The sequence below is a fragment of the Tribolium madens genome, unplaced genomic scaffold (assembly GCF_015345945.1).
Source record: "Tribolium madens isolate multiple individuals breed KSU strain unplaced genomic scaffold, Tmad_KSU_1.1 Scaffold_7;HRSCAF=85;Tcas5.2_LG10, whole genome shotgun sequence".
NCBI classification, from domain to species: domain Eukaryota; kingdom Metazoa; phylum Arthropoda; class Insecta; order Coleoptera; family Tenebrionidae; genus Tribolium; species Tribolium madens.
This window is the reverse complement of record NW_025401050.1, coordinates 8,486,053-8,511,934: the sequence shown is the minus strand read 5'-3', so window position 1 is coordinate 8,511,934 and position 25,882 is coordinate 8,486,053. Positions and strand designations below refer to the sequence as shown.

The window sequence follows — 25,882 nt, the reverse complement described above, 5'->3', positions numbered from 1 at the left end:
AACAAAATAAATGATTAGTTAATAGAAACAAATGTTAAATTCGAACACATACCTACTATGCTGCACTAGTTTATACCGTAATTTGCATGACAGAGTTTTATACACTCATAATTTTAAATTCCAATTAATTTATTCTATTATGATGTATTTTGATAAAAACTGTTACGAATTGTTAATAATTAAGAAGGAAAATGTAAAAACTTCATGAATAAAAAATTTAAAAAACAGAACACTTGTATCTTCAAACTTGTAGTTCGCAGTATTAATAATTTTGAATTAAGTGTTTTTTTTAATTACTTTAGATTTCTTAAATTTCACAAAACTTAGTAAAAACTTAGTAGCCTTTTCCATCTGATATAATCTTCAAAAATATCATCGATTTTGTTTATGAAAAAATTTTCAAAACTAAAAAAGCTGTTAAGAACGGCTTTGTTTCCCAGAAATCTAAACTTTCAATGAACAGAATTTCATAAAACCACTAAAAATAAATATCTCAAAAAAAACGAATTTTCAAAGCCCGCCAGGCCCTCCTCCCTTTTACATTCCGTTTTTTTATTTAAACATTTCAAAATTAAAAATCTCAAACGCAAAACTAAACTTTAAAATCTGTAAAATTTAAAAAAAAACAAGTTTAATGATCCTCAAAACCGGAAATAAAAATAAATAAACTAAAATGCGTAGCTGAATTTAGGAAGATTCATCCGATCTACAAAAATGAAAAAAATTAAAATATTGTTATTTTGACTTAAAAAAAATAATAACTTAAAAAAATCAAATACAAATAGAATTATTTTAAGAAATACAAATGTAATTCTAAAAACTAATTCAGATAAAGGATATTTTCGAAATTTTAAAGTATATGTAACTAAGTAGTTTTCAGATCTTTGTGTACTATTTTCCAGTTTCTTTGTTGTTTCAGTATATTTGTTTTGATTGTTTCTTTTATGTTTTAACATTTTTTATTTATGTTTACATTTTTTGTATTGACAAATTTCAGTTTGTTTAAGTTTATTAAAATTTTTATCAAAAATTTAATTGTAATTTCTGGTTTTTTAAGTTTCAAAACATACCCTTAATCAAATTTATAATACAGAATGCTAATTTTTAAATGAGTAAATTTCGTTGGCTGTGAATTTGTTAGTAATTTTTTTTCTAATCTTACCACAAATAAAAAGATATTTTAAAACTCCATGTTTTCAATATTAACAGTTATTTATTCAACGAGTTTGAGTGTAAATTTCACCGAGTGGTTTATCATCCACGAGGAGGAATATAGCGTCCGATTTACACAAAGAGGAGATGAATACATTTTATTCTTCGAATTAGACTCAAAAAGGCTTAAAATTACTTTAAATCTGTTCAAAAAAAAATCCGGGGTTTAGTATTGAGAAATGCCAAACAGTTGTCAAAACTTCCTTACATGGGAAAAAAACCGTAAATTTTGAAAGTGTCGAAGAATAAAAATATTAAAGCAAAATGCAACTCAAAAACTTGGAAGTTCAAAATTAATAAAAACTCAAGAAATCAAGTATATGCAAACCAAGAATCTAGAGGAACTAAAATTTAAACATTTCAAAAATCTGAAACGCAAAACTAAACTACAAAATCTGTGAAATTAAAAAAAGGCAAGTTTAAAAATCCTAAAACCCGAAATAGAAATAGATAAACTAAAATGCGTAACCAAATTTTTTTGGATACATTCATCTGATATACAAAAATTAAAAAATAAAAATATTGTTTTGTCTTAAAAAGAAATTAAAAAAATTAAATACAAATTAAAATATTTCCAAACTTTAAAACCTAAGAAATGCAAATTTAATTCTAAAAATTAATTCAGGTAAAGGATATTTTCAAAATTTTGAAGTATGCAAAGTTTTCAGATCTTTGTGTATTATTTTCCAGTTTCTTTGTTATTTTAGAATATCTGTTTTGTTTGTTTTTTTAATATTTTCACATTTGTTTGTTTACGTTTTTTGTATTAACATGATTTTTTAAATTTTCACTTTGTACAGTTTTTCTTTAAATTTATTAAAATTTTTATCAAAAATTTAATTGTAATTTTTCATTTTTTTGAATTCAGGTATTTTATACTTCAAAATTTGTGTTGTTCTTAGTTGCCCAGATATTTAAGTTTCGGTTTTATTAAAAAATTTTGGACCCCCTGTTTAAATTTATCCTAATTTTATTTAAGAGTTTTACAATCTTCAAAAATATCATCCATTTTGTTTATGAAAAAATTTTCAAAACTAAAAAACCTGTTAAGAACGGCTTTGCTTCCCAGAAATCTAAACTTTCAATGAACAGAATTTCATAAAACCACTAAAAATGGATATCTCAAAGAAAACGAATTTTCAATAGCCCGCTAGGCCCTCCTCCCTTTTCCATTCCCTTTTTTCGAGTCAATTCGATGTAAAATTGATTTTTATTTGAGTAGGAACAATAGGACGTGTGCGATATTTGACGCAATAACCGTAAAAGAGAGAACTCGTCCGAACTCAACATGGTAGGGTTGGCAAGGGGGCGTTATCCTCATCTATTCGAAAGAGTAATTTCGAAAGTTTTCGCTGATAAGAGTCGCTTCCACTATCAAAAGTTGATTCGGTTGGCCGTTGACTCGAATATGTCTTTTCCCGTGGAAGACGTGGTCGCGTTTAAACCCTCTCTCCTCTCAAAGGACATCAATAATTCGAATTGCCTCTGTGGATGGACGCAAGACCGTTTCGATGGACCGATAGCTTTCCAAAGTACTCCCACGACGTGGAGTAAAAACTTGATGGAAATTCGAATAAATTTTTTATCGGATTTTGGCCATAGAGGCGGTTACGAGGCCATTAACGCAATGGATAAAATTCGTTTCAGTTAAGTCTAATTAAAAATTTAAAGTTTATTGAAACTATAAAGCTGTCTAGAGTTTCGCACTAACATATGGTAATGGAGATAAGATCACTGTCGGATTTCAAATTATATTCCTGGCTTTATAACACGTAACATTATTAAGCTTGCACCAGATCTTCTCATCATCATATAATTACATGTTGGTCGGAACATAACCTGGCTAAAACTGACATTATAATTCCCCTGTTGAGTCAGTGAACGGTGACAAAACTGGTGTCCATCAAGTAGATGAACTTCAATCAATCTATCCATCAATTTGCGTTAATTGCACGGAAGGATTTATGTTCGCTGCATGCACACAAATTCCTTTGGTTTGATTTGCATATCTGAAAGCATATTTGCACTATTGACTGAGGGCTGAATGAGATAAGATTTAACTTTGAATGCCAAAGCAACGCCAAGGTTACTGGCAAATTGCAACAAACTTCAAATTACATTTGCTGATCATTACGGCTCGGATTATATGCACGAAAAAATCGTAAAACGTATTTTCACAAAAATATGCACAAAATATTAAGAAATATGCTCCAATATACAAGTGTTCCGTCTAAACCCCACATTAGAAGTATTGGGATTTGGAATAATCGTATTTATTTGAAAATTGGTACATAGCCATAAACTATTAAGTCCTCCTAAATGAAAATATTTTCAAGATGGCGGCACTTCCGGTTATACCGGAAGTCGGTCTCAACTTTCTTATTTTAAATGGAAAGGTATATCTTTTACTGCGTTTCTTTTCATTTCAGCTTTCCCTATACCTAAATTTAGCCGTTTTTGAAATATTTGGAGTTTTTCAAATATTTTTGGATCTGCACCTACCATTTTAAAAATCGGTGACTCTGCCATTTTTTAAGATTTTGAATTCGTTTTTTTGGCGTTTGAAAGATAAAGCTTCGGTACTTTTTCTGTCGTTTTCAAACTTTGAAAAAAAAAATAACATCCAAAAATTTTAAGGTTACTTTTGTAATAATTTAAATACTCATAGCTCAATTTTTTCAAATGAAATACCCCAATTTTTATTTTACTAAATAGAAGAAAATTTAATTGTGCATTGATCTGTATTAACATTCCCTATACCTAAACTTAATAATTTTCAAGTTATGGACTTTTTGTTAAGACTACAAAAAATTTATTACTATCCACACCCGTTTTCACATCGTTTGCTGTGGAAATCAAAAATTTCAAAATTTCCTCTAAACAAACGTCAACAGTAAATTACTATTTGACAAATAGTGCCAAAATATGAAGAATCAAAGTTATGCAAACTTAATTATTATTGATAGGTTCTACCATGCGATCATTATTTAAATCTAACATGTGAAAAAAAAATATTTTTGTTTGATGAACGACAACATAATTTTGTTACACTCTCCATAAATACAAAATAAATTAATTAAATCCAAGTTTGAGTAGCTTTGACTTTCCATATTTTGGCACTATTTGTCAAATAATAAGTCACTGTCGACGTTTATTGAGAAACAATTTTAACATTTTTGATTTCCATAGCAAACTATACGAAAACGTAATAGATTTTCGACAATCTTAACAAAAAGTCACCATAACTTAAAAATTATTAAATTTAGTTATAGGGAATGTTAATACAGATCGATGCAGAATTAAATTCTCTTCCATTTAGTAAAATAAAAATTGGGGTATTTTATTTGGAAAAATTGAGTTATGGGTATTTGAATTATTACAAAAGTAACCTTAAAATTTTATGGTTTGTTAATTTTTTTGTTCAAAATTTGAAAACACTTGAAGACATCTAAACTTTCTCTTTCAAACGCCAAAAAACGAATTCAAAATTTAAAAAAATAGCAGAGTTACCGATTTTTAAAGGGGAAGGTGCAGATCCAAAAAAATTTGAAAAACTCCAAATATTTCAAAAACGGCTAAATTTAGGTATAGGGAAAGCTAATGAAAACTTTCTTAAAATAACCAGACTAACCCAAAAACGCAGTAAAAAATATACCTTTCCATTTAAAATAAGAAAGTTGAGACCGACTTCCGGTATAACCGGAAGTGTCGTCATTTTAAAAATATTCTCATTTAATGCATTATGGCTATGTACCAATTTTCAAACAAATATGATTATTCGAACTCACAATACTTTTAATGTGGGCTTTAGACGAAACACCCTGTATACCAAATATGCATCGATATGCAAAATTTTGAACAATAAAAAGTCAAACGTTTTTTGCTTAAAGTATTTATTTTTTGAAAAAACTAATTGATGAATTATAAAGTTCTATAAAGATGTGATGTTTGATCAAAAATATATTTTTTCGAAATTTTTGTTATTTTGTTTTTGAGTTTTACAAAAATATTATTTTTTTTAAATGGTAACCTACCAAAAAAGAACATTTTTTTCATGAAGGTCATGATCTAAAGGATAACAACTATCTACTTTGTATTAAATTATTTCTTTACATATATCGCAATTTAGACAACAAAAATCGAATAACTCAAAAACAAAAAACAATTTTGTTCTTAAAATAAGATCATTTTTTATATTACTTTAATTTATATTATTATTTTTTGGAAACAAATGATTAAAAAAAACCGCTTGGTTCAATACTTTATATTCACCCAGTATAAAACGAATTTAAAAAGGAAACACTCAGCAGGGTACTAATTTTTTGAGTTTGGCTTACGAATTACCGGTTGTTTTCTCTTTAAAATATTTTGCAATCGGATCATTTTTCATAAACTGTCCAATTTTTAACTTGAACTGAAATTTTTAATCGGAAATTAGTGATTTGAAGAAAATATGCACAAATATGCAATATTTACTAAAATATGCTCCAAGTTGCCAAAATATGTAAAATTTGCATTTTTTATTTGGCTTATTTTAATCAAAAAACATTAGATATCAGTGACAAAACACGAATGTAGCCAGAGCTAATAAATTCTACCTTTGAAGAGAAAATTTCAAGTCACACAAATTAAACGTTAAGACAAAATATTAATGCGAATCCTACTGACTGCGCCAATAAGTTTCTAAAAAACAAGAATTAGTTTTGTAAAAAATGTTGCTGCCAGCAAAAGAATATAATAAACTACTAAATTAGGTATTAATATAACAAACAAAGCCAACCCTATCATTTTCTATATCATCTATTAAAATTTCGTATTAAAAATAGGTATAAATAAAGTGCTACAGCGTTTAAACAAACAATTCGTGGTGTTATTTTAGTCATGTATAGTAAAAATTTGAATAATGTTTATTTTATATTCTATCTTTATTATTCCTAGAACTCTTCTCAAGAAAATCAACAAAGAGTTAGACAATATTTAACATGAAAAAAGACAGCAAAAATGCACTTCAACTGTTCCAAAATAAGTGTCCGATTTATGAATTTTATTTTTGCACGACGCAGAGTAGAAATCAACTTTTCTTAGGACAAAACTGTGACAGAAGTCAATTTTTTTCAGGAGGGACAAAAATGAGTCATTTTCATTCATTGATTGGCTTATTGTTAATAATTTTTTTTTATTGTTATCATGATGTAGCATCAAAAAATGCTACCTTTATGCTAATTTTAAACTTTATTAAAGGATTACAGCCAATTTTTTAATTCACGTCGTGCAAAAAATAGTATATATACCATTAGAGAGAATTGCTATTATTCCTTTAGTGCTAAACTGCTTCTCAGGAACCCTTTACGTATTTATAAGTAGTGTAAATAGAAGGATGCTGGTTCCACCCCCCACTACTAATTTATAAATGTCTTAAATCGCATGCGTGATCATTTTGACCGATAAGATAAACAGATATCCGTTAGATAAAAACAGGTAATGAACAGGTAATAAACAGATAAAAAGTGGAAAAAACAGGAATTAAACGGGTAAAAACCGGTAATATCTGTTTATTTTGTTGGTCAAAATGATCACGCATGGGCACCAAGACATTTATAAATTAGTAGTGAGGGGTGGGGCCAGAATCCCTCCATTTATACTACTGGTATAATATACCATTATCTAGTGTTGGGCATATTTCAATAATCGAATGAATCGAAATAATCGTCTTAATTAATCGAATGATCTATTATTCTCGAGTGCGTCTACAAAGATTGAAAAAAAAAATAAATGACCCATTGTAATAATGGTTACTAAACTTCTAATCTTTTTCTTGCTGTCAAATGTCACTTTACAAATTTAAATTAATTTGACCGTTATCGATAGAATAACAATCGTGGAGATAATATAATTAAAACAAAATAATACTCATCCCAAAAATATTAGAAAAAACTGCTTATCTGTTTGTAGTGATTAAAAAAATATTGAAACGAATTATAAAGCGTTTCAAAATGATTGACATTGACATTACTACTGTAAACATTCTTTAAATCGCAATATGACACAAAAATGACATTTCAGTTGAATTCTGTATGGAAAAATAACATAACGTCTTGGCCAAAAAAAATGTAGAAGAAACGTGGAACAAAAAGGAAATAAAAGAGCACATCACAAAAATCACTTAAAAACGATAAATGCCACAAATTGTAAAAATGGCATATCTTCAACCAGTGGATGCAAAAGTACAAAAATAAACAATCTGAGACCCACAAAGTAAAAATGTTGCCACCTTAAATTTGAATTTCAATGACCTACTGAGAAGTCAATTATTTTGAAACACTCTATATGTATCTATGACTATTCTATGCTATGCTAGTTAGTTAAAAAAAATAATTTTTAAATCAAATTTTCAAAGACGTGTTTTTATTTCTGGCACTAACACTAAAGTTTTTTTCTTTTAATATTGTCTTCAAAAAAATGTGAACTAAAACGTTGTGATTGTCAACAGTTATTATTTTTTTATTATAACCTAAACATACTACCCCATAAATTTGACAACGAACTAAATTTGAACATAATGTAATCATAGGTAATAATGTATGTTTAAACCTGACAAAGTGTAGATAGTACATGAAACGTTGTCAAAACCGATTACATTTTTAATTTTATATACTATATTTTATACAGTACGTCCTCGGATTGACTTTACAAGAGAAAAAAATATTTTACGCCAGAACTGTAAAGAAAAAACATTTTTTGCTTTACCTGAAACGAGCAAATCTGTAATTACAACAACAATTATTCTAACTCAGTAGAAAGAAAAGTTCATTTTTCTCTTGATTTTGAACTTTATAAAATAATTTTTCTCTGCTTTTTAAGTGCTATCACATTGGCGGTTTTATTATTTTGACAAATGAGTTTACGCAAGTTAAATAACAAAAATGCTTGTTAAAAGCATAATTTTATAAATAGCAACTCAAAGTTGCATTAAGACAAAAACCAGTCATTTTTAACAAGAAATATCATTATTTAATTAATAAATTAATTTTCAAAGTGACATAGTTGTCAAATAAATAAGACTGCCAATGTGATAGGACTTAAAAAGCAGAGAAAAATTATTCGAATTTGAAAATCAAGAAAAAAAAACTTTTCTTGTTTTTGCAATTTTGGCGTAAAATCAAAGATAAAAAAATTCCTCTTGTAAACCCAATCCGGGGACATGGTGTATACATACTAGTCATACTAGTAGCAAATTCTATTAATACCTATCAATAATTTTAATAAAATTGTACTTATCAGAATTTGTTTGTATTATGACAACAGTTACTGATAATTTTATGTTTTCACTCCAGTAATTGCGATATCGACTCCTTAGAAGGTCATAAAATGATTCTCCTTTTACTTATACTAACAATCATAACTGGGATATATTTCCTAAACTTAAATTACCAATATTGGAAAAAACGTGGAGTGCCAGGACCCAAACCAAAATTTTTCGTGGGTAACATGCTAGAAAATTTCCTTGTAAAAAAATCACCAGCGGAGGTATTTGCTGACATTTACAGGTAAAATTTGTAAAACTTAACACTTGAATAATAAAAAAATTACAGACAATATGAGAACGCACCCCTTGTTGGAATTTTTCGCGGATTTAGTCCAGCTCTCCTAATCCGAGACCCTGAACTAATCAGAGATATAACAGTAAAATCATTTCAACAATTCCACGATAACGATCTTTTCCTAGATAAAGACGTCGATCCTCTTTTAGGACGAAATCCCTTCTTTGCGAAAGGGGACGAATGGAAAACTCATCGCACGGTGGCAACACCAGGCTTCACAAGCGGAAAAGTACGAGATTTTTTACATTATTCCCTAATTTATCAAAAATAAATTCAGATGAAAACAATTTATCCGTTACTAGAACACGTGAGTCAAGAATTTATCAAATATGTTGAAAAAGTTACAAAAAATGGGGCCTGTCATGTCAAGAATGTTTGTATGCGATTCACTTTAAACAACGTAGGAAGTTGTGCTTTCGGAATTGAAGCCAAATGTTTCGAAGAAGAAAATAATGAGTTTAAACAGATCGCTGACCGGTTTTTTGCACCAGAAGATTGGCAAAACATCAAAGTATTTATAATTTCCATTTTGCCATTCTTGGCAAAACTGATTTCAATCAAGTAAGTTGCTTCTTTGTGATACTTTCAATAAAAATCAATTAGGTTTACACCCAAGGATGTTGAAGAAAAATTGACAAATATCGTGGTTCAAATTTTAAAATACCGCGAGGACAACAATATTGTCAGAAACGACTTTTTGCAAATCCTCCACCAAATCAAGAAGAAGGATCCCAACTTTACAAATGTTGATATAACAGCACATGCGGCTGGTTTCTTCGGCGACGGTTACGAAACCAGTTCCATAGTCATGCACTTTATATTATATGCACTTGCCTCAAATCCTCAAACTCAATCCAAATTGCGTGAAGAAGTGACGAAAGCTTTTGAGGAGAACCACGACTCGTTGCCGTATGAAGAGTTACAAAAGTTGCAATATTTAGATGCTGTTTTTAACGGTAAGTTTTTTAACAATAAATAAGTTGTTAATTGTGTAATTAGAGGCCCTTCGACTATATCCCCCTTTGGGTGCTCTAATCAAAGTCTGTACCAAACCCTACACCTACACTCCGAAAAATGGTGAAAAACCATTCGTTATCGAACCTGAAACACGTGTTATTTTGCCATTGATTGCACTTCATCGTGACCCCAAATATTTCGAAGAGCCGGATTCGTTTAAACCTGAGCGGTTTTTGGTTAAGGAAAACATCACGAAATATACGTTTATGCCCTTCGGGGAAGGGCCAAGGGCTTGTTTAGGTATGCATAAGGTGAAATGTATTTTCAGTTAGCTTTGAGTTATTTTAGGACAAAGATTTGGGACACTGCAAGTTAAAGTGGGAGTTGCCTATGTTATTAAAAATTTTGAAATTTCAGTAAATGAGAGAACTAAACTGCCGTTGGAATTTGAACCAACGTATTTTTTGGTGTTACCAAAAGACCCCATTTGGCTAGATTTTAAAAAAATTGTGTAATTATTATGATTGTCAACAATAAGATAAAAGAAAAAGACATGAGTATAAAGTGTTTTATTTATTATAATTCTTTGTGTTTTACAAACAATAGGTCTATATACAAATGCCGAAATCTATTCAAACTTATTCTGTTCATATAGTCGTACGTTCTTGTTTTCCGGTTGAGAAATTCCCAAACTCTGACAAGGTTACGAAAGCGTTCCGGATTTGTAGTACAGCTAATTCAAGGCGTTGGGTTAAATCGTGAACTGAATTCAGTTATAACAATAGATACAAAACGAAAATAAGATGCAATAAAATTTATATTAAATAATAACAAAAACATCAAACATTTTGCTCTCTTTTAATAGACATTAAGTGTAGGGACTTTTATAAATGTTTTAAAATTAATAGATTCTTTGTTAAAAATAGACAAGAAACGCATTAATAATATCAAGCAATTAAAAAAAATATCTAGTAAAAACTCCCAAAATATAATTACAATTAAAAACTAATAATTAAGTTGCAAGTACATAGTTTCAAAATGTACCCTTATTCAAATTTATAATACAGAATGCTAGTTTTAATGCAATTTTTAAACGAGTAAATTTCGTTGGCTGTAAATTTGTCACTAATTTTTTTTTCTAATTTTACCACAAATATATTTTCTTTAAACTCCTTGTTTTCAATATTAAAAATATTAAGGCAAAATGCAACTCAAAAACTTGGAAATCCAAAATTAATAAAAACTCAAGAAATCAAGTAAATGCAAACCAAGAATTCAGAGAAATTCAAACTTAATCATTTCAAAATTAAAAATCTCAAACGCAAAACTAAACTTTAAAATCTGTAAAATTTAAAAAGACAAGTTTAATAATCCTAAAAACGAAAATAAAATTAAATAAACTAAAATGCGTAGCTGAATTTAGGAAGATTCATCCGATCTACAAAAATTTAAAAAAATAAAATTTTGTTATTTTGTCTTAAAAAAAATTAATTACTAAAAAAAACAAATACAAATTGAATTATTTTAAGAAATACAACAAACTCTGTAGTTTTCAGATCTTTGTGTACTATTTTCCAGTTTCTTTGTTGTTTCGGTATATTTGTTTTCATTGTTTCTTTTATGTTTTAACATTTTTTATTTATGTTTACATTTTTTGTATTGACATAATTTTTTAAAATTTCAGTTTGTTTAAGTTTATTGAACTTTTCATCAAAAATTTAATTGTAATTTCTCGTTTATTTAAGTTTCAAAACATACCCTTAATCAAATTTATAATACAGAATACTGCTTTTAATACAATTTTTAAATGAGTAAATTTCGTTGGCTGTAAATTTGTCACTAATTTTTTTTCTAATTTTACCACAAATAAAAAGATATTTTAAAACTCCATGTTTTCAATATTAACAGTTATTTATTCAACGAGTTTGAGTGTAAATCGGACGCTTTATTTCACGAAGAGGAATATAGCGTCCGATTTACACAAAGAGGAGATGAATACATTTTATTCTTCGAATTAGACTCAAAAAGGCTTAAAATTGCTTTAAATCTGTTCAAAAAAAATCTGAGGTTTCGTATTGAGAAATACCAACCAGTTGTCAAAACTACCTTACATGAGAAAAAAAACAGTAAATTTTGACAGTGTCGAAGAATAAAAATATTAAAGCAAAAAGCAACTCAAAAACTTGGAAGTTCAAAATTAATAAAAACTCAAGAAATCAAGTAAATGCAAACCAAGAATCTAGAGGAATTCAAACTTGAACATTTCAAAATTATAAATCTGAAACGCAAAACTAAACTACAAAATCTGTTAAATTAAAAAAAGGCAAATTTAAAAATCCTAAAACCCGAAATAAAAATAGATACACTAAAATGCGTAACCAAATTTTTTTGGATACATTCATCTGATACACAAAAATTAAAAAAATAAAATATAGTTTTGTCTTGAAAGGAAATTTTATGCCTTAAATGCGTAACCGATTTTTTTTGGATACATTCATCTGATATACAAAAATAAAAAAAAATAAAAATATTGTTATTGAGTCTTAAAAAAGAAAATTTAAAAAATCATATACAAATTAAAATATTTCAAAACTTAAATTTAAAACCTGATAAATACAAATTTAATTCTAAAAATTAATTCAGGTAAAGGATAATTTCAAAATTTTAAAGTATGCAAAGTTTTCAGATCTTTGTGTATTATTTTCCAGTTTCTTTGTTATTTTAGCACATCTGTTTTGTTTGTTTTTTAATATTTCCACATTTTTAATTTATGTTTATGTTTTTTATACTAACATGATTTTTTAAATTTTCAGTTTGTACAGTCTTTCTTTAAATTCACTAAAATTTTTATCAAAAATTTAATTGTAATTTTTCATTTTTTTGAATTCAGGTATTTTAGACTTCAAAATTTGTGTTGTTTTTAGTTGCCAGATATTTAAGTTTCGGTTTTATTAAAAATTTTTGGGCCCCCTGTTTAAATTTATCCTAATTTTATTTAAAGAGTTTATAGTATTTGGTGGTCAATAAGTCAATTTCTGTTAAATTGACTGGTAAACCAAACTCTTTGTCTGCAGCCTAAACAAATACATTGTTTACACATATGTTTGTGTTTAATGTATTTAATATTAATTAATACTGTTGTGTATCTAATTCCGAGGCAAACATGGATTTAGTAAATTTGTTAAAATATTCGATGTTTACACTCGGCCATAAGTTGTTATCTCTTGCTGCATGCCAGCAACTGTCCGTTTACGATTTAACTCCGTCACAGTGCTGATGAACTCTATTATAATAATATTGTTTACACCGCTTTTATATCTCCCCAAAGAGCCCACGGCTCGAAACAAAAGAGAATATTGAAATAATGAGTACTCATTTTCTTGTTTAAATTGAAAAAAAAGCAAGATTATGTATGTATTTCCCTTGTATTAATAATATTCTATGCTGAAAAGTGCTCAGTTCAAAGGCGAGCTGCGGATATTAGTTTGTGAATACTTTATACAATCTAACCACTTAGATCCACACCGGAGTTAAAAAGAAAAGCAGCCCCGGTGGCCGAAAAGAAATTGCTGTTGGTTTTAAGAGCCGCCTCATATCGATTATGAAAAGTCGACGAGCTGTTATTTGCAAGTCTTTACAAGTGAAATTCAAACAGCAAACCTCTGCTTTGATATGCATTTCAAAGGAATTCCATTCAGCCACATGACATTTTTGAGGTGATTGACAATCCGCGCTCAAATATCGTGAGAGTCTATTTATTGAAGTGAGTTAACTCGGCCATACAGCATAGTTTATTTTCGATAATTGAAAATTCACGGAATAAAATACGCCGATGCTTCAAATTTAACGTAACAAAGTATTTAATAGGAAATGCGATTTTGTTCCATCTTTGTTGCAAATCAATTAGTACGACTTCCGCGCTCGTTAGAAAGATTATAATCGACGTCGAAAGTGCACAGAATTTATTATTTTGCAAAACAACGTTTTGTCGTTCAATCAATTACAAAATAGGTGCTTGAAACGACAATAAAATGTACAAAATGGGCAAAAAATATATTATGTATACGAGTTCCATAAATAAATACGAAGAAAAATGATAAGATTTTTTACTCTTATTTAACAAATTCATGAAAAACGGTTTTGCTTTAAGATTTCGATACCTAAAACAGGCCTAAAGCAACAACTGGTTTCGTAGCGAAAGCCTCATTATTAAATTAGAAATGAAACTTGACTTTAAAGCCATAAGAGAATTACTGGTACTTTGTTAAACCTCTTGTTCATTAATAGCTGATGGTAATAGTTCAAAATGTCTGAATTGTAAAATAGCAATTACAAAATTTCGAAAAGATGAGTATTGATAAAACGTCAATTCCAGGTGCTTTCGCAGTCCCAAATCAAACAAAATTGATTGATAACGTAGCTATAAAAGATAAATCATCAAAAACCATTAGGTACTTAAGAGTTGTTCACAATTTATTGTATTTGAAAATGCGCAATTTACAATAATAAAATCCTTTATTTAATCTCAGAACAATTTAAAGACGTAATTATGAATTCTCCTGAAGACTATTAAACCCGCAACAGCAACTTTTCCTACACTTTAAGAAGCATTTCAAAATAACAACTCAAACATTAATATTCTTCGAAAGTAAAGACTTCTTATTAATTCAGTATTTTGTTTACGTACCTCAGGGCCCAACTTAAAATAATCGTTTCTGAATTTAATTATTTTAAGAGTAAATAATCTGAAATTTATTATGCAAACATTATATCTCTCGTAAATATATTTAAAGAAGCTGAAATACTGATTTTTAAATTGTTTGCTTCGTGTAAAGATGTATTGCTCAAATCTGCAAGCTCAAGATTTCTTAAACGAATTGTAGGGTAAGAGATTGTCCTATAAAAAGAATGGGCAGAGTCTTAAGCAAATAAATCAAGCGATTACAATTTGCAAGAATTCAATAGAAACGAATTTATCTTTTAAAATAGTAACGTAGACAATAAAATCTGTGGCGTAAATCTCAAACTCGTTCAGTTTTTCTTCGCTTTTAAATCTGAAAATAAATGCCATCTTAAAATTATTGCATAAAATTAAAATCCTAGGAAAAAATTATGTTGAACTTAAAAACCTAAGAAATTTAAAAACCTGGAAGCAGCCTCACTGAAAAGTCAAAAATCTTTTTTCAAAAAGTGCAAGTAAGAAACTTGAAAGCTAATACTCCTAAACTGAGAAACGTAAAAAAGTAGAACACTTCCAAACTGACAAAGATCCTAATTAAACCAAAAAACAATATTTACTTACAATTCTAAGAAATTTGAAGAGATTAAAAAAGCGAAATCAAAAAAGTATTAATAATCTAAAAAACTTAAATAGGTAAACCAAAATCAAAAAACTTAAAAAACCAAACAAAAATCTTTTACAATATTTAAGAAAATTATTCGTGCACTAGAATTCAAGAATTTATAAATCGTCAAACATCATCATATTTAAACTGCCAAAAATTTACAAATTTTCAATTTTCTAATCATTAACAGTTCTATCACGACGAAAAAACTTACAGATTTAAAACTCAATATAACTTAAAATAAAAGCCTAAGATGGCGGATTTAGTAAAAGTGGAAGGCCAAAAAAACCTGAATTTAATAAACCCACTCTTAAAGCTAAGCTAAGGAACTTCATGTATCGCCAAGTTTTCTTTGTGGAAAATTTGCTGAAATATTTTAATTAATGCGAAAAATATTTTTCAGAAGCAAACAATATAAAACTTAAACCTGTTGCTATTCCTTCAGTGCAACTTTCAAACTTTATATTGAATTACTCTGTTCGAGTTATTGTTTTCTTTTATAATATAAAATACGTGCAACCCTTCCTCAAGCACAAAAACAAAAATTCCAGATAAGTACATTGAAATTCAGTACGAATCTGTTTTAAATTTGTTTCAGAATAAAACTTTTAGACAAATATAGATTTATGAGTTTTCAAACAAACAAAATTAAAATCAGATTTTCATTTCCATTAATTAACTAAATGAATGAATTTTCACGTGGAAAAAGTTATTTTACCCTCCCTAAGCTCATCCAAGGGATTTGCCTGAAATCCTGAAACGGCTAATGTAGTTATTTGCGTAAATAAATCATGACTCGGTGTCAATTTACCTTCAAATTAATCACTAAATAATTACTTGTACTAAAGCCGTGTTTATATTGGACAAATAGGATAACGAAGAGAAATTCTTCTAAATTATTAAAATCCATTAGCTATTCGACTATCTCACTATAATATCACTCGAAGATTCAGGTGTGTAGCGAAATTCTCTCAAATTTATCCACTAATAATTCTATGTAAAATGAGTTAACCAAGAAAATGTTTAAGACATAAAGCCGTATTAAGCCAAACAATAAATCATAAGAAATGAAAATAGATGTCGAAAGATATAAAACCTTAATTATCTCGGATTGCTAGCCATGATACGTTACAAAGCGGTTTCAATTTTCTCTTCCAGATCTTGTCTGCTATAATAGAAATCAATTTATCAGTGATAAAACGTTAGTTAAAGTAGTACGGGTGTAATGATGAGCAAAAGGGTCTCGTCTGCTTCGTTTAACCCTTTTATTTAAATCAGCAAAAAAGTAAAAATAGGTCGAGCAATTTTCAGGAAGAGCAGAGTGTTGTTTTAGGCGAGCGGCATAGCCGCGAGCCCCCCCAAATTTCCACAAAACATTTTTACTTACTCTACACAGTGTGTTTATTATTCACTAAAATATTTTTCAATTAGAAGTAAGGTTGATTAGATAAAAAAGTATTGCCAACCCAGATACTTTTTTACTAAAAATGAAATACTGATCTTGCTTGCGATGTAAAAGCTAAGTACTCTACCTAACTATTGGAAATTGTTATAACGCAATACAAAGTTACTTCCGCTTAAATAACTTCTCCATATCTACTCCCACACTTGACCGAACTTAATAGTTAATAATTCTGTGCACTGATTGCAAGAGTAACAAATCCTTTGTCAACGCTTGTTGTAAATTACACTAAACTCGCAGCCAAAGCAAAATTATGCAAATCAAATATCTAGCAAACACAAATTTGCTAAAAATCTCCTATACATCGCAAAAGTTGATTTAATTTACAAATTTCCGCCCCTTGCAGCATCAAAAATAAATTAGATTTCAGGCCCAAGCTTCTTATTTATCATATTCTTCAATCGATTGCAAGTTCACCAACTTTGGTAAAAAAGCCCTCATTTATTACCCAACACAGAACCAGAAAATGGATGAAATTAATTAACTAATCAGACATCTCGTATTCAACAACACGATTTATCAAACTAACGGCCACACATTAAGAGGGCAAAAACTCACAAGATGAGTCTTAACCCGACTTTAAAGCAAAAAAACTCACTTAAATCCACTTAAGTTATTAAAATTAAGTTTGAGAGTTGGTATACAAGTGGCAAATGTTAGGCCGGGATTAGTTTGATGGATGTTTTACTAAACGTGCAAAATATGGTCGATTATAATTAAATTTAACGCTCGTGATGTCATTTCATTTAATCGGATTAATTCGTATGTGACCTGGTTTAAATTTCATAATCTGGATATTGACAATTTAGGACTTAACTGGGGTAGTTAAGAGGAATTGTATTATGTAAGATGCAGGTTACTTTAGAGTATTGGTAACAAACTTTGAGGAACAGAACGAGAATATGTTTAATCTTGGGATTACAAGATACGAATTATCTAACCATGAACTTAATACATGACCAGAATTTTTACTGGAAATAACCCGAAGGCGAGACCTCTAAGTACTTAAACTCAAGTTTTCAGAGCCATTCATTAGGATTTTCAGGACTCTGAAATAAGTTTATTAAAATTTCTCATTCAATTTGTTTATATTTTCAAAATATTTCTGTATGCATTTCAGACTTCAAAGGTTGATAAATCCCAAGTAGTTCATTACAGTGTTTTATGGTTTGACCTTGAGGCTCATTGTGTTTTTGAAGTTTTTGAGTTTATTATATTTGTTAAAATTCAAGCTTCAATTTGTTATTTCTACGGTTTTATATTATTCATCTGAATCATAAATTTTCAAATTTTGATTTGTTTTGCATTTTTGTTAAAAATTTTACAAGTTAAGTCCGAACTTAGGTTACATTCTGGTTTTTGTGTCCACATTTATTTATTAGGAATTTTTCATGTCGTATTATAGATTAGGTTTTAAAATTTGTATACATTTTAATAATGATTGATTTCCAAAAACACAAGCTTAATGAAATTTTAATTTTTCAGATTTTTAAATCCCATTCAATCACTGTTTCTCAAGCACGTTTTAAAAAAAAATCAAAATTTCTAGTTTGAGTGTATTAAAATTGTTCCAGATATGTAAGTTAAAATTTATTAAATTTTCAGATTTTAAATTCAAATGCATTAAACAATTTTACACAGTCTTTTCAAAAATTTTCAATTCTAAAACAATGGAGTTTTCAGAATTGTAGCTTTAATTTTCATTAAAATTCAGAGATTTTGTTAGATCGAGTTTTTTAGTTTGCAATAAATTTTTGAATACATGTTTCAGGTTTTCTAGTATGAGTGCTTAGATAGGTACGTATAAATTTTTCAAAATATTCGATTTTAAGTTTAAATAATACCTCCTTATTTTTCAAGCTGTTTAAGTTTAAACTCCATTCTTCAAATCTTCAAGTTTTTTTTTTAATCAATATGCAATTCAATATGTAAATTCAGATTAGGCAAAAGTAAGATTTATAACACTTTGAGCTCAAATTCAGGAAAGTTTTTCAGTTTATGAAATTAGTCTTGTTCAGATTCTTCAGGGTTTTCAGTCGAGTTAATTAACATTTATAATATTCCAAATCGGATAAATTAGTGTTTTTTAAAATTTATTATGTTTTTTAACTTTATTATTTAGAAGTTTCAAAGTAGGTATGTACTTCAGTTTCAAGTTTTAATTTTAGTTTCCAAAATTTCAAATTTTATTTTACTAATAGTTCCAAGTTTTTTAGATCAAATTTATTCGACTAATAGCATTTGTTTTTACAGACTTTTTTGAGTATGAGATATATTTACTTTAAAACATATTTTTATTAATTATTAATAAATAAAAAAATTAAATTTTTATTAATGTTAAATGATGAATAGTATCTAAAGGCTTTTACCCAATACAAATATGTTTCTGCAAGTGAGTAAAATAAGCAAAATCTTGATAAAATAATCACAGGACCATTCATCAAAGCGACTTTTCTTTTCAGGTTGTAAAGAAAAACCGCGTGGAAAACCCCTAAAAGGGCAACAATAGGCCAAATTGAAAACGTGTTACGCACACCGCTACCACTGGGGAATGGCCGGAACGGTTCAATACTATAAACTAGAAAAGAAGGAGAATTTCCGGGAATTTATCAGACCTCTAGAATTTTTCTTTCCGAAAAAAACTCAATTTTGCTAATATTCTGACTTGAATTTCACACGCAACTGGTTTAGTAACTCTTAAAATGAGAAATAAAATTTGCGATAAGTCACTTTTCGTACATACTTTTAAGGTTATTTGGCGTGAAAAATTTAGAATTTTAAAATGATTAATATTTCGCTAAGTTTTAAAAACGAATAATAAAATCTGACAATGACATAAAAGTACAATTAAATCAGCGAATCGAATTAGGAAGAGATCCAAAATCGCCTTTTATATTCGTTTAAAATTGCCTCTTACAATTTTATTGCAAAGAATAAAAATTGATTGATCGTAAAATTCATCAAGTAGAAAGTCTTATTTCAGTTAAGTGAAAATAACTGTGCAAAAAATCCTCAAGGTGGAAGCAAACTTTATTCAACGTGTTATTTCATGCAACATCCTAAATTCTGAAAGCACGACTGAATTATATTGATTTAGTAAATTAACTGTCAAGTAAAAGCTGAATTACATCCAAAAATTAATTACTACGAAATTTATTAGCACAAAAACTCTTCCGGGATAACTCTTCCTATAGCAAAAAGCGTGATGCTTAACAAGCAACTTTTTTTATAGCGAGTAACAAAAATTATCCGGGCAAGTTTAACAAACAAGTTTGTTTTACAAATTGTTACAATTAGTGCGTAAACATTGATTGGTTAAATTATTCAAATGAAATGAAAAACTTGCTAATAAATTCATTGACGTTTGCTTTTTCAGGAAGTAATTTTATTTTGTCATATTGATTGCATTATTAATTTTAAAATTAATAAACTTTCAAGTTTTCAGATCTCAAATTCTATTTTATTCAAAACGTTAGGTTTAAAAACTCCAATATTTCACTAATTTCAAAAGTACTTTCAGTTTTTCAGGTTATAAATATTCGTTTTATCGGTTTGGATACATTTAGAACTCAAGGTACAACAAATTTACAGATTTTTGAGTATTTTGTGTTTGATCTTTCTAATCTAAGTTTACTTAGAATTTTTGTCACTTCTGAAAATTTGAGTTCCTTTTGATTTTGGCTCATTTGAGTTCATTTTTCAGGTTTTTAGATTTCAATACTTTTAGTAATTCTACAAAATAAAATAAAATATTGCTTAAAAACCTAAATGGTTTTAATACATCAGCATTTGAAATCCTAATGACTATTAATTTAAGATTAAAAAACCTAAAACTAAATTCAATTTAAAAAGTTTTTGGCTCAAAAACGAGACATAACTTTTTCAAAATTTTGCTGCCTTCAAAGCCTTCGCTTCCTTGACCTAATAAAATTCCAACCCCCGTTAAATTTATGATTTTTTTTTTAGGTAAGTTAGATATTAAGAAAAAAAAATAAATTCTTTGTATGAAAGCAGAAAATACTTTGCCTGGAAAAAGGGTAGTATGTGGACTGGAAATGTTTAATTTGTTCTTATCTCCAAAATATTTATTACAAATCTCTAAAAAAGATATTCAAAATATTGATAAAGATTTGAAAAGTCATAATTTATTTTTATCATGTTATAAACATAATAGAAAATCATTTGATGTACAATTTTTTGTTGTAGAATCTTTCCTCAAATAACGAGAATAATAATTAAAAATCAAAAAAAATAATAATAAAATAATATACTTAATCAATAAGTAAATTACATTTGAATGTAATTAACATAAATTCTTTTTCACTACTAGCTGTAAAAGATATCATTATTTAGTTTGTCGAGAGGTCGTGAAGTTGTTTTTTTATACTAGTAGTCAATAATCATTTTGATGGACCAAGAGCTATAATGGTTAGAGGTGAGTAAATGCCAATGTTGGAGGGCTTTTGAAAACTATAACCATCACAAGTATTAACGGAAGTATTTCGAGATAAAATTAATGCAAAATCAAATAAAAAAACTTAAATTTCCTCATTAAAAACATCAGAATAACCCCAACTCTAATGCTTCTGTCTATGTCAAAACTGTCAAAACAACAAATAGATTTATTTCTTGTTAAAATACTATCGGTAGTGAGGCAAATTTTAACACCTTTTCCCTTTTTTGCAGTTTCTTTGTTATTTTAACAAATATTTCATATTATAAAGTCAGAAAATTCCTTTAATAGTTGCAAAAATGACATAATAAAATAATACTTACAAATTAAGTTAATAACTCAGGTAAGTAATTAATTACTTACTTAATTAACAAAAATTGTAGTTGTGTATTACAACATCTTACATCTGAGGCAACTAGGGTTATATTTTTCACCATTGTATTTCTGGGTAATAAATGTGTTGTAGTAAAAATTTTTTTATATAAAACACGGAAGAGAAGATTTTTATAGCCTCGCATTTATTATTTCCCTCGAGCTACGCATCTCGAGAAATAAACAGCTCAGCTATAAAAACTCTCTTCTCTACCTTGTGATATAATATACTATTTTTAAATATTATTTAAGCTCACTACTGATAGGTTTTAAATATAAACCTCAACTAACCACCAATAATGCATTTTAGCATTTTATTAACAAATAACATTAATAATAATCATCAATAGATTCAAAAAACATCTCTAAAGGTACGAGAAGAAACAATATAGACCGGAGCCATGGACCGGACTAGAGATCGTAATAATCTTAAAAATAAATAATAACCGAATTTTTATTAATAATATGAAAATAAATAATCAAATAAAAAATAGTTTTGATTTCATTTCCATAACCTGGATAATATATATCTTGAAAAGAAACAAATAAATAAATGAATGAATTTACTAACAATTTAAAACATCGGGAAAACTGCTCATACAGGGTGATTCAGAAAAGTGTAATCGGTCTTTAATTTCTTTGTTATTTGATATAACGACATGCCGTTTCTAACCTCCGGGCACATTTAAAAATACAGGGTGCGCCAGAACTCGCGCCCCAGAGAAAAATAAGGTAAGATACCAGGAACATGGAAAAATGTTTTATTTTTTATTTTATCTATAAAAATTTTGAAGTTATGAGGGTTTAAAGTTTGCACTTTGACTCTATTTATTTCTGTTAGAAAAATAATTTTTCAAGTTTTTTTGCTATAGACTATTAAAAGAGGAAACAAGGAAGCTGTATCCTAAATTGTAACTCTGTTCAATGTTATTTGTGGCTTTTATTGGCAAAATTTTTGTCCCTTTACTAACTAATTGTAAAAAAAAGATCATCAGTATCCTTAAATAGATATAAAAAAATGTCAAATGTCAAAAAATAAATGTCAATTTTTTTTGACAGATACAATTTTTTAAACATTTTTTTCATGTTCCTGGTATCTTACCTTTCTTGAAACACCCTATATGTTTGTACGTAAAAAAATAGTAAACCTTAGTGTAAACTATTATAACTCTGAAAATTGAAAAATCACTGCAATTTTTGAAAAGTTTGCAGAAGAAAGCTTAGATTTGCTTGTAGATTTAGCAAATAGTGCGCTAACACGCAAAAAGTTGAAAAAACAAAAGATGTCTTATTTTTTCCATACTGCGAGTTTCTTGTTCAACTACTCGATTTCGTTACACGCTACACCGCAAATAAATTCTCCGATTAGATAAAACACAAAAACACGTCGAACAAAAAGCCCCGGCTTTTCCCACTCCAGGCATTTTCTCCTGAAACTTGAAAAATGACAAAGCTACCTTTAAAAAGCCTCATCCGAGCAATCCCGAGAAAGGAAGAGCCGGAGGTCGTAATAACGCCTTGCTCGTTTTCTCCCTAAACAAGAAACTGTCTCTTACAATAAACGTTAAACTAGAAAAACCAACACAAAGTTGTGTGCATTCGATTATGAATAGTGTGGTTCTGAATCCACAAACCGAGAATTTATTACCGTTCTTTAGTCGTGAAGAATGACTCAAATACAAGTCGTGAGGTGGCTCAAAGGTGTTTTTAAGCGAGACCGAGAGCTTCCATTATTTGTATGGAGAGCAAATACTCGAGCGGAAGAGAAGGAAGATTCCAAAAGGAGAGAAATAAATTAACTTGACAAACATCAAGATTTTCATTCTAAAAACTTGCAATTAGAATAATAAAAACAAATTTTAATCAACGAATTTCAATTAAATTCTCGGATTTTTCAATTCGAAATTAATTAAGAAATTCCTGAAACATTACACAGGACGACAAAAAAAATCATGTCGTGACAACTTTACAAATTTTATATCATTTTGTTTGTCCCAGTGAGACAAATCAAATGCACTAAAAAAAAAATTAAAAAGCCCACACACTTTGAACTAGACAATTTTTTTCTAATTTAAAAGAATTTAAAATACTTTAAAGGGATGGCCTTGCCCTTTAAAATGATATAAAATTTAAAATTGAATATTGGCAAACTTTTCTTCGAACAGTGTTCGAAGTAACTCGAAATAATCTAAGAAAAACCCTGCGAGTAAATTTTTTTTCATCATTACCATCGTGTAGAGCATCTCTTTATTAGTTGTAATCCAAATTTTCAAAAAAATATACCAAGTAGTTTTCAAGATATGATTTTTTGAAGTTATGGTTTGCTAATCAAGCATTGCTCCATATAGGAGAAATGCATGTTAATCTTACTTAAAATTGCATTTTTATAAAAGTATTTGTTTTAAGACTCTTCTTTTGCTTAAAAATGGTCAGGTCAGGCCAGGTCAGGTCAGGTCAGGTCAGGTATTCTTTGTTCTAATTAGAATAAACAAAAACTGTTTGTTTACTTAAAACAAATAAAGAGTACCTGCGTACTAATTAAAGCAAATAAAGAGTTTTTTAGTTGTAAAAATGACCACTGATCATTGAGCAAAGAGGATTTAGAAGTTTAAAGCACGAGCCTTAAATGTAAGAAGAAATCTTTTTCAAATCAAATCACTTTCCATTCAGATTTCGACTTGTTCATTTTGTTCAAGATTTCTGAACTTTTTTTGAAAATGTTCTCAGCAAATGCTTTCTCATTACTTTCGAGTGATGTTAAATGCAATAAGTCACCTGATTTATTTTGTTTGTACGATTAGCTTCAGCTAGCTTGTAGGTAGTAGTTGTTGTGATAACAGTTGCACACGAAGCAACTGACTTTATTGCATTCAACATCAGTAGAAAGTGATGAAAAAGCATTTGCTGAGAACATTTTCAAAAAAAAGTTCAGAAAGCTAGAACAAAGTGAACAAGTTGGAATCTGAATGGAAAGTCATTTAATATGAAAAAGATTTCTTCTTATATTTAAAGCTACTGCTGTAAACTTCTAGATCCTTTTTGCTCAATGATCAGTGATCATTTTTAGAACAAAAAAACTCTTTATTTGCTTTAGTTAGTACGCAGGTACTCTTTGTTTGTTTTAAGTAAAGAAACAGTTTTTTGCTTATTCTAATTAGAACAAAGAAGATGCAATTGACCATTTTTAAACAAAAGAAGAGTCTTAAAACAAATACTTTTATAAAAATGCAATTTTAAGTAAGATTAACATCCATTTCTCTTATATGGCGCAATACCTGAATAGCAAACCTTAACTTCAAAAAATCTTATCTGAAAAACCACTCGGTATATTATTTTAAAAATTTTGATTCTCACTAATAAAAAGATGCTCTACACAATGGTGACAAAGGAAAAAAAATGCTCGTAGAGATTTTCTTAGATTACTTCGATTTACTTCGAACTTCTTCGAACAGTGTTCGAAGAAAAGTTTGCCAATATTCAATTTCAAATTGCATATCATTCTAAAGGGCAAGTCCATTCCTTTAGAATGGTCTTTATGTGAAGGAAATCGGCCTAATAGTTATTGAGTAATAATTTTTTAAAGTTAAAGTATTTTAAATTCATTTAAATTAGAAAAAAAATATTTAGTTCAAAGTGTGTGGACTTTATAAAGTTTTTTTAGTGCCTTTGATTTGTCTCACTGAGACGACCAAAATGATATAAAATTCGTCAAGTTGTCACGACATGACTTTTTTTTTGTCGCCCTGTGTTATGTTTAGTGAGCCGTTTGTGATGTATTGTCGTATGTTGTTCTCATTCACAGTGAATGTCTTCAATAAACCAAATTGTGAAAATCTTGTAGTAATTACCATTGTACTTTGAAACAAACAATATGAGCATTATGCTGAAATGCAGATGGATACTGACAAGTATTTTCAAGAATTTCATTAAGTGAAATATTTCTGCTTGAGTATTTTTGTTTGTTAATTGGATCCGACGACTGAAAAGCCGCTTGGGTAGGTACTGAAATTGCAACAATAGGCAGCAATATGGAAAGCGAATAGAGTATATACGTTTTATAACATACTACCAAAGAAAAACCTGAATAGAATTTACGGGGAGGAAGTCAAGAATGTAATCAGCGAGGACAAAAGGGTTGATTATTTAGACAATAGTATAGGAATAGCTTTAATGTCAACAATAATTAGAGAACATGTGTTCAACACAAAATTTTTATTTTTCTAAAGTAATAAAAAAATTAAACAAACCTTGAATAATTGAAAAAAAAAAGAATTTGGTGCTAATCAAAAAAATACGGTTTAATAGCTTATTACACAAATTAGAGCCAAAAGCCTAAAACACATGAGCAAACACAAAGTTGGGTTTCTCATATTTTTTTATATATTTTATTTGAGTGTACTTTTTCTTACAATTTATTTCTTCGATTTTTTGAAGCAATTAAAATGAATCTAGACTTTTAATAAACATAAGTAGTTTTGAA

General features: G+C 28.4%; 2 protein-coding genes across 4 annotated transcripts in view; one reads left to right on the top strand and one right to left on the bottom strand.

Annotated features, from left to right (window-relative positions):
* LOC123010241 (gamma-aminobutyric acid type B receptor subunit 1) overlaps positions 1 to 25,882 on the bottom strand; it is a 175,769-nt gene that overhangs the window by 91,831 nt on the left and 58,056 nt on the right. The gene's annotated exons all lie outside the window — the stretch shown is intronic.
* On the top strand, positions 8,556 to 10,322 carry LOC123010244 (probable cytochrome P450 28a5). 2 transcript variants are annotated; one of them, XM_044406967.1, is made up of 6 exons: positions 8,556 to 8,759; positions 8,805 to 9,042; positions 9,091 to 9,374; positions 9,417 to 9,769; positions 9,813 to 10,070; positions 10,119 to 10,322. In XM_044406967.1, exons 1-6 carry the CDS (start codon positions 8,581 to 8,583, stop codon positions 10,283 to 10,285), a joined length of 1,479 nt encoding a protein of 492 aa, XP_044262902.1. In that variant the 5' UTR covers positions 8,556 to 8,580; the 3' UTR covers positions 10,286 to 10,322. The 2 variants fall into 2 exon arrangements, with proteins under 2 accessions (XP_044262902.1, XP_044262901.1); XM_044406966.1 differs by having other exon boundaries at positions 10,110 to 10,322.